General features: G+C 24.8%; 1 protein-coding gene across 2 annotated transcripts in view; it reads left to right on the forward strand.

Moving 5' to 3' along the window:
* Positions 1 to 3,848: 3,848 nt before the first annotated feature.
* Positions 3,849 to 14,303, forward strand: part of LOC129980917 (F-box/LRR-repeat protein 20-like) — a 46,841-nt gene continuing 36,386 nt past the window's right edge. Inside the window, exons 1-2 of one of the 2 annotated variants that reach the window (XM_056091404.1) lie at positions 3,857 to 3,990; positions 6,673 to 6,778. In XM_056091404.1, the coding sequence (XP_055947379.1) occupies positions 6,749 to 6,778 (30 nt within the window). In that variant the 5' untranslated portion in view covers positions 3,857 to 3,990; positions 6,673 to 6,748. Of the gene's footprint in view, positions 3,991 to 6,672; positions 6,779 to 14,303 lie in introns of both variants that reach the window. The other variant, XM_056091403.1, reaches the window with a different exon arrangement.

Raw genomic sequence — 14,303 nt, forward strand, 5'->3', positions numbered from 1 at the left:
AAAAGTTGGAGTATTAAAAATATTTCACCGAATATGATTTCTTAAGACCAAAGGACTGTATAAAATTTGGACATCATAATTTTTTAGACGTACATTTATTGTTACTGTACAATTTTTAGAAATAAATTTAAATATATTATTTTTGACATTTAAATACTTTCGAAAATAAAACTAAATACTGAATTTTATGAGGAACTGAGGGAAGTTTTATTGAATAATTCTTTGAGATATTGCTGTTTTCGTAAAATTTTAGTACAGATCGATTCTGTTTTCTGTACACTTGTGTTTAAAAGGTATGCCTGGTTGCAGAGGAAAAAAAAGTCTCTATATTAATTGAAATTTAATCGCTTCTGCTTTAAATGCATACTAATATACTGAAAATATCGATTTTCAACCTTTTTGGTGAAAGCATTTTTGACTTTTTTTTTTCTGTATTTATAACAAAAGTCACATTTAGAAAGAAAAAAAATGTACAAAACAGTTAAGTGGAAAAGAAAAATTAAACCGTCCGTTAATCTAAATTTCAAGACTATAGAATTATAATTCGTATTAACAAAAGCAATTTACATGATGTACTAAGTGCTTATTATTATAGTGTTTCTTCATGTAAAATTGTCAATGCTCGAAAGGGGTTTTGCAAAGGCTTAAAAGGATAGGTGGCAGGATCCCCACAGCATATAATAGACATAATAAGACCTTTTCTTAAGAAATTGTCCGCTCAACATTACTATGTACGAACCCGCATGAAAAAACGCAAAATACAAGTGAATACTTTAATGGCATATTGTAGAATTCCGAAACAACATTTTGAAGAATTAAAGTCAATGCAGCCAGGATCATTTATAACTGTGTTTTTATTAAATTAGGATAATAAAATTATATTAACGGTTTTAAACAGTTTATAGTTGAGAATTGGGAGTAAAGTGGATTGACATCAATTGAAACTGAACAAATGAATGATTCAAAAAGACATTCTCTATCAAAAGCAAAAGCATATTTACTACCATTTTCTCCCCTTATTTACTTGCTCTTCAAAGTTTTTCTGGGTCATTTCATAGATCATTATCCCCTATAATTTTTGTGTAAAGAAAATTATAACTCATTAAAATTTATTATCTGAGGCATTACCATTTGGGGTAGAGTGTTAATCGCGTTGGTCAAAGTTCATTGAAATTTGCTACAAAATTCGAATGTTTTTCTATTTATAAAAAACATTTTTATCATTTTCGTTGTTGATAATGCATCTAAAAATAATTAAAGGTCGTTAAGTAATCCAAATTTTAAAACAATTTTGCATCGAACGCAATCGGTTATCTTAAAGTTTTACAGGAGCTGACAGAAAGTTTAGAGAGATAAATAGCAAAATGAATAGAATGCATAAGACTTCCGTAATATCGTAAATTATATAACTATTGAAACTTGAAGCTCAAAAATATTTTACGGAAGAAGTTACATAGAATATTTAATTTGAAAGTTTTAGTGATCATTAATTGTGGCGAACCAGCAAGTTGGCAAAGGTTGCTAGTTTAAAACAAAATGTTTCTCAAACAATATGACCACCTTTTTTCAAATATATGTTAGACTGAATTTCATTTACTTTCTTTTTATCTCAAAGAAAATAATTGTTCAAATTATGAACGGGTCATCATTGATTGTTGTTCGATCCATCAGTCTAAATGTCTGGAGTATGAAATGCCCTACTTTCTCTGCATTTGTTTCGGCATTTTGTGTTATTTAATATTTTCACTAACAACGGGAGTGGTTTCCCTAAAACTTTATCACATACTCTCTAGTAAGGTTGTTATCCCAAAGAACGTCTTATATGGCATTGCGCACAAAACTTTCAAAATATTAACATTTGGCGCAAATTTAACATTTTTACTGAATTGATCGCGTGATCCAGGCGATTATTTCTGCTGCAAATAGTATCGAATAATCCAATTGCAGTTTTATCAATCCATTGAAACAAAAATTTTACTCAGAGCTACAATTGTAGTCGCAAAATCACGTTTACATGCTTCTGGCTTCTGAAAATACAGACCGACAGAAGGTCAGTCCTTTTGCTGGATTTGACTTGAAATTTAAAATTCGTGTCTAGACTATAGATGTAATTCTGTGCACCGAATTTTATCTATCTAACTCTTTTCGGTTTGTAGCTATCATGTTAAGTTATATTCTAATAGCTGGGCAGACAGACTCCATCCTAGGGGATTTAGATTAAAATTTGATATAAAGACCATATACCAAATTTTATCCGTGTAGCTTAAGCGCTTTTGATTTATCTTTGTCACAGATAGTAAGACATAATGTTAAATATGTGTTTTTCGAACTCAGTGAGGTCGAAAATGTGGATATTCTTCAAAATCTCTAGCTTGAATTTTTTGATGATTACAATATTTTATCTATACTTTATATACAAAAAAGTAAAAAAAGAAAAGACAGAGAGAGAGAGAGAGAGAGAGAGAAAATGCTTGTGCGTTGACGCTTAACACATTGGACCTTTCGTCTTAGAATTACTAAATTTAGAACAAATATATGTTGGAAGATGGGAAATCGCATCTCAAAGCGATTTTTTTTTAATTAACTAAGAATTTGGAAAGTTTCGATGTTTTTCAAACTATAACTCCAGAAAATATCATTGCATAAAACTAGCTTTTGCAACATTTTACAAACTAAAAATATTGTCATTTTAATGAAAGACATTTATATGTCTTGCAAATTTTTCCTGAATTTTAGCATTCCTTTAACCCCCCTATTTTTTTCAATATATTTTATTGTTGGAATAAAACGCAAGATGTTTCCATTCTTTCATCAAATATTCAATCATATTATTTTCTTCTACTTTTGAAAGCTAACGCCAGATTCTGTCAATTGCGAAATATATTCTATTATCTGCGTTGTATTAAATAAGGAATAAAAAAGTAAAATTGTAGTGCCCCAAAAGACACCGAAGAAAAAAAAAATGTGTGATTACCAGACAGACATTCGACATTTTCAATAACATTATGATGTCTTGGAATTCGTAAGATTGGAAAGGTTTATTAACACAATAAAAAGAATACATAAGGACTTTAAAAATAATATGATCCTATGTCTATTGCAATTTTGTGCTTACATATACTTTTTTTGAGGGAATCCTGAACATCAAAAGTATGTATAAGATATTTGAAAGAGATAAAATACAACGAAAATTCCAAAGGAGCCAATTGGCTGTCAAAAATGACTAGAAATATCAAATGAAATTCAAATGCTTTTCCTAAAGGTGAAAAATTTTTTATCAACGATATAAGAATATTTTAGCGAAGACATCCGCAGTTTTTAGAATGACCGGAAAGAAAATTTTATATATTATTCTGTTTTTTATCATTGAGCTGAAAGAGTCTCTCCCCCCCCCCCTCCAATAAAACACAGAGCCTGAAATGAAAATAATTGCATTTGCTCGACAGATCAATCAAAATGGTTTCAGTTAATTTGATTCTCAGTTATTTTTTTAATGATACTTTTGTAATCATTTAAAAAAAATACATTTCTTAACAGACTCTTTTGCCTAGTATGCTGGAAGAAATATTGATATTTCGCTTTAATTAATTTTTGAATTTGAATTATTGTAATTAAAGCATGCAGAATACGAAAAAAAACAACTTTAAATTAGTTTATTATAAGAATGCGAACCAACATTTTTGATGAAAACTGGACATTAAAAATATTTTTTATGTAGGGGAATTTCTTTTTTAATAGTTTCGATTTTAAAACTAAAAAAGAAAATAATTTAGCGCCATCTTGTGTTATGAAGCCAAAGCACCACTCGAAGACCCTTCGAAAGAAGGCATTGACATTGGTTGAATGGGGTGATCTGGTAACCAACCAGCATCGAGTATTAGCCAAAGGGAGACAGCTGTTCACGATTTGTTGATGTTGTTGAGATCGGGAGAAAATGTGGAGTACATACACAATGAAAATATGAATTTAACTGCTCGAGCCAAACTAGAGGTGTTTTTTGTTTTTCATATGAATTTTCTTTCCTTCACGGTATCTGTAAGATTTTTATTTAATATCAATTCCTAATTTGCTGCGTTTCTTAAATAACTGCGCATTTAATTTCCCTTCTTCTGGTGTAGTGTGACACAATGCCCTTTGTTTACGATGAGGATTTCTTTGTGTCAGAACCGTTCACTATTATTTCAAATGTTATGATAGCAATTTAGTTATATGTTAATAAAATTTAGTATTCTCTAAGGTCAATAAATGCTTTTACTAAGGTTTCTCTTGAATTTTTCTTCTTTAAATATTTGCTATCTTATTTTCGTTCTTTTGTTTATTAAAATGATCAAAAGTTTTGAAGTATAACATAATTCGAAAATAATTTTTTACTGATTTTTTTCGGATTAGAATTGATTACTTTGTCTAGCTATCTTATGTCAAATTTCTATTTCGTGCTTTTAATTATTATAAATTGTCTTAAATTTCTAAAGTAAGCAGCAGTGAATTTTTCTCTTGACTATTTCAACTTAACAAGTTTGTTCAATTTCTAACGAATTAAAAAAATATTATTAATTAAAAATAGTTTTGATTGTGATAATTAATTTAGTACTTCAGTGTGTAAAATGTTTTCTTGCCTGGAAGTTAAATTCACCACTCTTAAAATTTATTGATTAGTATCTGATCACTCAATATTATTTGATGCTGTACTATTTATATTTCATTATTATGGATTGAAATAAAATTTCCTTCATTATAAGTATTAAGATTTCTAAAGACTGACAGGATATTAAGAAAGATAATACTTTAATGGTTATGATTGTTTATGATTTCTCTGTATAAAACTGTGTTTGATTTATATTAATATTTTTATCATTTGAAAGAATTGAATTTCTTTAAATTTATGACATAATCAGGAATTGCTTCAAATTACAAAATGCAAATATTTAAATATTTACTGAGAATAAAAATGATAAGCATTTTGGCTTTGCTTTATAATAATAATGATTTTCATATTAAAATATATGTTTTATGCTTTTTAATTGCTAAGTTTATCAAATAAAAGATATTTGATAAAAGTATTTGAATAAATGTTGCTAAACTTTGAAAATTCTTTTATCATTTTTAGAAATGTGGTATTTATCTATATTGATATAATGCTATTGTTCTTATGTGAATTTTATATGATTGATAATCTAAGATAAGAATATTTTGTGTCTTTTATATATATTTCCTGAAATTATATTTCATACTTAAAAATAACAAAACCCTAAATGATTTTCTGTGTGTTTTTATAATTAATAAAGTGCAATTAAGAATTAGTGACAATTTGTAATGAAAGTTGGCAGTATCAAGATTAAGCTTACAGATTGAATTTAAACAATTTTAAAATGCCCTCTTTTTTATTCTAATTCACTTATAGAATGTAGCTGTATATATTTTGTTAAAAGCTCTAATTATTTTAGTTATGTTAGATGACTTATAATTATTTGATCTTATTTGAAATATGTCAATTCAGTTTACTATCAAAATATTTTTATGTATCAAAATATTCATTTTTTTAAAAGATCAGTTATAAATTTATAATTAGAAATACATTTCTATAGATTTATTCTAAAAAAAGTATTTGGAAAGTGTAAAAGCATTAATTTTAGAAATAATGCTAATTTATAAATATGTATTATTTCAATTTTTTATAATGAAGCCATGAATTAGATTAATGATTTTTTTTTCTTTTATAAGCATTAAATTTTTTTTATTTACTTTTTAACTTTAAAGAAACTAATTTTCATAATCTGTAGTAAATTGATTTTATCCATACAAATGAATGGAAATTTGAACTTACATGCTGAAAATTTTTGATTTAGAAAAATTAATTAGAATTTGGATACATAATGTTAGTGGTAAAATTTATTAAACAGAATTTTTATTGTTTGATATCCCTGTGACATGATATTAAGCATTAAAAATAATAGTTAATTTTATGGATAATTATGTATTAGTATATTGCATGAGTCTCACTGTTTGAAGTAAATGATACTGTCTTCTTTTTCCATCATTGTAACAGCATTATTAGTTTGCCATACTGTAATCATATTACACAAAGATAAAGATATTAAATTGTCTTTCTTTAAGGGGCAAAGGCACACTTTATAACGGATGCCATGTTTAGTATGGAATAAAAGAGAGTACTTTTCCTCCACTGTTTATATGTAACATTTCACTTTCGCGATATGTTACCTTTCTACATTTGCATTAAAGATTATATAGGCTACTATATTGTATAAGTATAGAACAGGAGGAGCATAATGAAGACTTTTAGTCGCTAAATTGATAATTATTAAAATTTTATGAAGCTTATTTTAACTATGATTTGTAATTTATCTGATATGAAGGTTTTTTGAGTATTGTGAAATATTAGATATTTTCTAAGTTTTATCTTTGAATAAAATATTTAGGTTGTATGCATGCTAAAAATGTATTGATGGTTAATTTTTTTTTTTTTTTGGTTAAAATGTTTATTTTATTGTTATTGTAGATTTTAGATTCATGTTTTGTTTAGAATTTCCTACAAATGTAGATGTATATTTTGTTCAGTTTTATTTCAAGTATTTCCTGATTTATTTTTGTTTACTAGTATATTTTTTTTCATTTGAAATTATTTCAATCTTTTTTGTACAAATTGTTTCTTAGAAGACCAGAATGTTTTTGAGATCTCAGATGTGTTTGTGAGATATGGAAACGGATATCTACAACAGGAAGATAAATCATGTTAAAAAAAATTAGAAAAATGGCAAAGGTATGTTAGTGGCTTGGTGTTATTAACTTTGTGTAGCATTTGTTTATTTTTTGTGTTTCTTTTCTTTAAGGTTCTAAAGGCATATTAAGAGGCTCTTTAGAGACAGGTTTTGTTTCATTCTTTTTCCTTGTTTTCCTCTGTGATTGCCTGACATCTGATTTCTGTTGACTAATTACTCCTTTTTTAAAAGAATATTTTGTGTTTTACAGACATTCTCTTAAACATTTTGCCTTTAGAACCTGTCGCTAACATTTCAAATTTATTTTGAGACATTACTTTGACATTTGTAATGAGTTATCAGTACTCGGAAATTCTTAGGCTTTGTTATTTTTGGTTTGCTTGGAGTATAATTTTGTTGACAAAATAAATATTTCATTCATTTGATGAATATCTTTTTTTAAAATCAAACTGATTTTTTTTGTAATTAATTTCTCTCCCAGCAGAAACTAATTTTTAGCTAGTTTGTTAAAAGATTTTGACCAATGGGAATTGAAAAGAATTGTAATGATAGGAAACATTTATAGAAATTTTTTTAAATTTTTTAAGTCTTATGATTGTCATTAGTAGAAGATTTTGAATTACTTCTCTAAGTAAATGAATTAGTGGTTTATTCACCTTTATAACATACATAATTATTGTAGTTAAAATAAATGTTAGTATTAATTTTTAATTATATATTTTCTATAAATTTGATTAATATAAGTAAGATTATGGTTAAAGTAAAACTCATTTTTAGGTTACATAATAATATCTATGTACTTGAATAAGTTCTTAGCAATATATTACAATACCTCAAATCCTTTTTTGAGGTGGATTCCTTTAAAGCTGACATTTAATTTTTAAAAATGCTTTACTATATTTGTTTCAAATTTATATTAGATGTCTGTGTTTTAATATGAATTGTAGTTACAGTTGTTTTAAAAGCTATACTTCTTATTCATGTATATTTAATACAAGATACATATATACATTTTTTGCCACATATGAGAAAATATAACTTTATTTTAGGTTAATTTTTCTAAACAAAAATTAATCTAATAAATTGTTGAAAATATTAATTTAAACATCATGGATTCCTTTATGAATGATAATTTTTTACTTCCAATTTTATATTTTAAATGATAACTTTCATTAATGTAATGAACATCAAATTTGAGTTATATCTTCTAATCAGTAGATCCAATCTATATATTCTGCTATTATAAAAACTTCCTATGCAAATTTTAAAACTGCTTCAAACAAAATTTATGTCAACACTTTCTCGATGTTTGTATATAATGAAAACAGTTTCATATTTGCTTTATTTTTATTGCCATTTCTGATAAATTCATTTCTATAATTTTCTTTTTTTTCTATTATGTTTTTATAAAAGGAAAATAATGTTACATTATTTTCAACTGAAATATTGATTATCATTTTTCTTTCTTGGAAAGAAAAGTGAAAAAGTATCTATCGTAATTATGATGCAATATGTTTGAGGATTAAAATAATTAATCATTATTCATTTTGAAAATTTCAAATGATATATTTTAGTATGTTTCTCCATTTTTATCCATGATTTTAATCCATGAATTTTGTAATCTGATCTGTTAAGTATTTTAATTTTTTTTTTTTCAAAATTTTATTCTTACCATTGCTTAAATTTTCTCTATGTTTTATCTAATAAACTAATCCGATTAAAATTAGAATAAAGTTGTCTTTTTTTTTTTTCTTCTGTATATCTTATTATATACCATTCTGTTAGTTATTAGAAATTCTGTCTAATATTAAAATATTTTGATTGAGATGAAAAAATTATAAATGTATTAGTTTATATATAATGAAGGTAAAATTTGTTTTTGCCCTTATTATTAACAAATATAGCTTTTATGTTTTGCTTCACCTCTTCACTGCTGCTTACTACATTTTTTTTTTTTTCTCACCTGGTGTATGTGTGTTATTTGTAACAATAAAGCATGTATTTTTTTCCTTTAGTCTTTTTTTTTTCTTGTCATGTTATGTATTTATGATGAGATTTCTTCCTTAATTTTGCAGTTTGCTGAATATATTTCCTTATCAATAGACAAACATTAACTATCCTTACCTATTCTTCTAGAATTCATATGTTTTAGAATATTTGAAAATAATTTTAAGAAATTTAGATGCATTATGTCTGAAATTTAATTTATCTCAAGTTACTTACAAGCTGAATATGCAGTTTGAGTAAGAGTTAATTTTTGAGTATGCTAATAAAAGAAAGAAAAAAAAAAAAAAAAAAGAATCGACAAAAAAAAAAAAAAGTATGGACACTTGAAATTTGCTTAGGATTTTTGTAGAAATATCGAATAGAAATTTTTTTAGTTAATTGAGAGAAGAATTCAATTTCTAAATTCTTTTTTTTAATCATCATAATTTAATTAAAATGGGCAAATTATTTTTTGTCTAGGAATTAAAGATATTAGTGATGCACCCAAAAACTACGATGAAAAAAAAGACATATTTCATGACATTTAATAACTAATAAATAAGCTGATTATTTGTTCTCTGTTCTAAAAATCAAAATGCCTCCATTAAAAAAAATTTTTTAAAAAAATTATAGATACTGAAATTTTAACATTTTTAATAATGAAATCACTTTTTTAATTCTTACTTCTTAGGGATTGTAATACCTTGGAATGGTTATAATTACATTTCATATGAATGGTTGTAATAGCTTTTCATATGTGTCACTGTACAACTATAAATGCAGAATTTAAAGGCTCAAAATTATTACTAAGAAATCTGTAAGATATTATCAGTTATTATTGAAGTTATTGTGACAAGGTGTTTCAGTTTATCATTAGTATACTTATCAACTTAAGTGAAAAAGTCTTAGTATACAGAATGTAGTATGCCGACTTATAAGGTGACATTATACATTTATAAAATAGTGTGTGATATGCTGATATTTGTGATGAATGATATACATGTATGTAATAATAGTGATTTTATTAACAATTTTATTAAATAATTTTATCACAAACTATTCAGAAAAATTTCTTTATTTTTTTTGTTGTATAATGCAATAACCGAAACTTAATATGTTTTAATTAAAGAAAGTATCTGGCAAATCTATTTCTGTTTCAAAAGTTAAAATTAGGTAATATTGAAGAATTTTACTGAGGTTATTTAAATTTTTTTTTTTGATATCTTTGTGTTATTTTCACATTTTTAGCCCATCCCTTTGACTTTTCAATATAGTTTGAGTATAAATTGAATGTAGTGCTCTCAGAATTTCAAAACGTTATTGTGTGTTAAATTTCGGTGTTGATGTGGTGTCAAAATCTTCTAACTGTTGTTTAAAAAAAGGGCAGATTTTTCTGTTGACTCATAAATGCACAAATGGAATTTTTTTTATTACATTTTATGTGTTTTTAAATGATGTATTGAAAATATGCTTTTCTAATTTCCTTTCATTTAATTTTAAATAAGAATTGAATTTTCTATGGGAATATTGACGAAAGAGTAAATTATATGCACTATAACACAGTAATGGATATTTTGGGCTTGAAAAACTATTGCGATGTCAAAGCAGCTTAGATAGTTGAAATATGTAGCATGTAAATGTATTTTTTTCCTTTTATTTCTTCTTTTTTTGCTTTCTGTGCTGTTAGCATTAAATAAATTCTGGAAGAAATTAAATGTGACATTTTTTTTCTATATTTCCTTTTTTAAATGAATAATTTTATTCCTTCATTTTCTATTTATTAAGTTATTTATAAATAACTACTATTGCACCATTAAAGAGTGAGAAAGAGAGAAAAAAAGCACTTAATAATTGCCAAATACAATTGAAAAATATAATTATCAAAACTGAAAATTATTTATCTACTTTGCTGTTGAACATTAAGCTAACTATTAAAGATATTAATCTTCATAATATAAATACTTGCTGTACTGGTATTAAATGAAATTCATAACATTGGTAGAATTTTGGCATTACTGCTGTTATTTATTAATGCAAACATTCGAATTGTATTTTTTTGTATTGAAGCATCATGTGTCCAAGTTGAAATTTTTTGTTCTCATTTGAGATATCTTTTAAAATTTTTTTATTGATGGCTGTGATAAGAAATATACTTAATATGTTATTTGAAGTGGGTTATTTTACAATCATTATTTTCTTTAGAAACAATAATAATAATAATAATAAAAATTCCAGTTAATTGTTACTATTTTAAATTCAATATTAAATTTCTATATTATCTTAAAATGCAACTATTTCTTAAGCTGTTGCCAGATTTATGAAATTTTGCTCAATCTGAATGTTCAGAATAAATTTTCTAGTTGAGATTGAGATTATTACTAAAACACAAATCTCTTTTAGTTCAATAATAAAAACCAGCATTAGTAATTTTCCAGAAACTTTCTTGCATACTCTGTAATAGTTGTTTTCTCACTCATAAAAATTGGGAACATTGTGTAAAGCCTTGAACACCATAAGTATTCAGATTTTTATTTTCAGAGTCTTGTATGAGTATTTTGTGTTTTCTAATACAGGAAAGAGAACCGAGTATTTTTTTCATTTTTCAATGGTGTAAACTCTAAATTTGACACAAAACTACATTTTTAATTACAAGTTTACATACTAAATTTCATTTACCTAAATTCTTGTTTTTTTATTTATTATATTTTATACATTAAAACTATGAACCAAATTTTACCTATCTAGCTCTTTACATTGTATAGTGTCCATGATCACTTGTTTTGGCAAGCATATGTACCTCCTACTTACATGAATAGATTTCTCTCAAAATTTGATAAAAATCCAATAATTTGGTGTAAAGACTTCATATCTAATTTCACCTCAATGTGTTTTTGTGTTATTGCTTTCACATAGTTTCAAAAATATGTTTTTCAAACTATAGGAAGATCTGAAGCATTAAGATTTATCAGAATCTTGATTTCAAATTTTGTGTTGACTGTAATACCTTCTTTTTATATATTTATGTGAATGCTAAAAAAAAAAAAAGTGCTTTATTCTAATTTTCTTTTTTTGAGTGTATGTTAGTTTTAATTTTAGTGAATTTGTTAAATTTAGTTTTCCTTTGTAAAAAAAATGTAGTTAATTGAATGATTAATACAATGAAATTTAAAAATTATTTTGATGTGCTTTTCTGATTAAAAATGCAGAATCTGGTATAGTCTTAAATCATTATTTCTTTGAATTTTACATTATTTTATCTGCTAGTTATTATATGAAATATGAAAAATTACTTTCGTAGAATCAAATTGCAGCTAATATCCAAGTTCAAATGTCATCCCGACACTTAAGGGTATTTCATTTCTTTTCAATCAATATTTTCTTATCATATGGAGCTTTCAACTTTTTCTGTTGTAGTAACTGTAAATTATTCTTTATAATTTTTTTTATTACATTTTGAAAAAAAAAACAAAAACAAAAAAAAAAACAATTTTTTTTGGAAGTTATTGTTGAAAAATGTCAAAATTCTATTTAATTTATAAATAATTATAATTCTAATTAAAAAAATTCAAAAATCTCTCTGAGGTGCACATTCTCACTTTCAAAGATATATGTGTGCCAAATTTATTAGCTATTGGTTAAATGGTCTCACCTTTAGATCATGATTATAGATGCAGATAGACTTGCACACATTCATCTTTTTTATAAGTAGAGATTTGTGTTGCAGTAAATGAAATTCCAGTTAAGATTTATTTTTTATGACATAATTCAAATGATTTCAATTTCTTTAATGTAATTCTGAAATATATTTGTATTTTGGAATATTTTGAGTTTTTTTTTTTTTTTTTCATTCTCAGTTTTACATATAATAATGTTGCGATGGAAGCTTCTAATTTGATAATTTCCAATGAAAAAATCTAAACATATTTTTAAAACTATTTTTCTATTCTAACTTTATTTAATTATTAGTTATTTAAAAGATTTTTACTGAAAAATATTATTAATTTATTATTTAGAGAATTTAGAGGGGTTTGGAAACAGTGAGGCAGTAAAAGTAATTTAAAATTCTTTATTTGATTATTTTTTAAACAAAATGTGAAAATTTGCTTAACCTTTTAAAGGGCTATTTTTTTCTAGTCATATTAAAATATTTTTAGGCTTGAAATTAGAATAAAAAAAGGGATTCATTTAGCTTATAATATAAATTTAATTTGATTAATTAATTAATTTTGTTAATTAATAATTAAGTAACAAATCAAGGCACATCATTTGTGTGAGATAAAGAACTGAAGCATCTAAGTTTCTGTCTTTCTAAAAAAAATTGTCAGAACTTAAGCCAACCTACATAATTTCATACAAAGATTGATAAATTTGGTGGAAAGCATACTGACGCAAACCCACGGCCCTAGAAAGGGTTAAAAGATATTTATTTGATTTATTTTTGTTATTGAAATAACTTTTACGTTTGAAAAGAACAATCTGTTGTTAATAGTTTGAGCAATTGGAAACTTATGTGAAAGTCTCTATTGCTATACTAAAGAAATTTTATATTTGTTTATATAAAAATAAAAATTCTACACAAATAACACACAATTTTTTTTCTTTTTAATTATGGAAATGCAATAGAGAACAATTTTCTGTTACATTAAAAAAAAACAAAAAACAGAAACTTCTTGTCAGATATGAAGATAACTTTCTGCATGTATTTTGCTTTTTTTTTGTATTTATTTTCTATATATTGTCTAAAAGGCAGTATTTTCATATTTAGACTCAAATTATTAAAAAAAAAAAACTGTTTAGTTATTTATAAGATTTATTTTAAAGAACCTTTGTTGTTAATTGCCCTTTTTTTTTTTTGTCTAAAAGGCAGTATTTTCATATTTAGGGTCAAATTATTAAAAAAAAAAAAAAAAAAAAAAAAAAAACTGTTTAGTTATTTATAAGATTTATTTTAAAGAACCTTTGTTGTTAATTGCCCCCCCCCTTTTTTTTTTCTCATTTGCAAGTTTTTATTTAAGTTTTTCAGAGACAATTTATATCCTTTTGAAAACTTTTTAAATAATAATTTGGATGGTAATCTTAGAAGAGGAATTTTTCAATATGTATTTGTTCATCTGTAGTTTAAAAAAATTTACATTAATATTTTGAAGCATAGATATTAGAATAATGTTAGATGCAACATAGTTAAGTAAATCATGTAGTAAAGATAGGTAGTAAGAAACTTTCTCTAGTGATTTTGCAGAAGTTTTCATTTTGTAAAATATTTCTAAGCTTTTGAATCAAATATCATTATGCTGTAAAAGAAAAAAAAAAAAAAAAAAAAAAGGAAAAATAGTAATAATAAAAAAGTTTTTCATTGAGGATGCTTTTATTAATGCCATATTGTAAGATGGCAAAATGCTAATGCTTATTAAATAATTTTAATAATTTGCTGTAATAATTTTAAATAATTTTATAGTCTTTGATTTGCTTTAAAAAAAAAAAAAAGGAAACTCTCATCAGAAGGTCATATGAGCATTCATTCAACCACATTAAAATTTACTTCTAAATTACTTTGCTTAGTAATACAGCTAGGCTGATGTA

The sequence above is a fragment of the Argiope bruennichi genome, chromosome 8 (genome assembly GCF_947563725.1).
Source record: "Argiope bruennichi chromosome 8, qqArgBrue1.1, whole genome shotgun sequence".
Classification (NCBI taxonomy): Eukaryota; Metazoa; Arthropoda; class Arachnida; order Araneae; family Araneidae; genus Argiope; species Argiope bruennichi.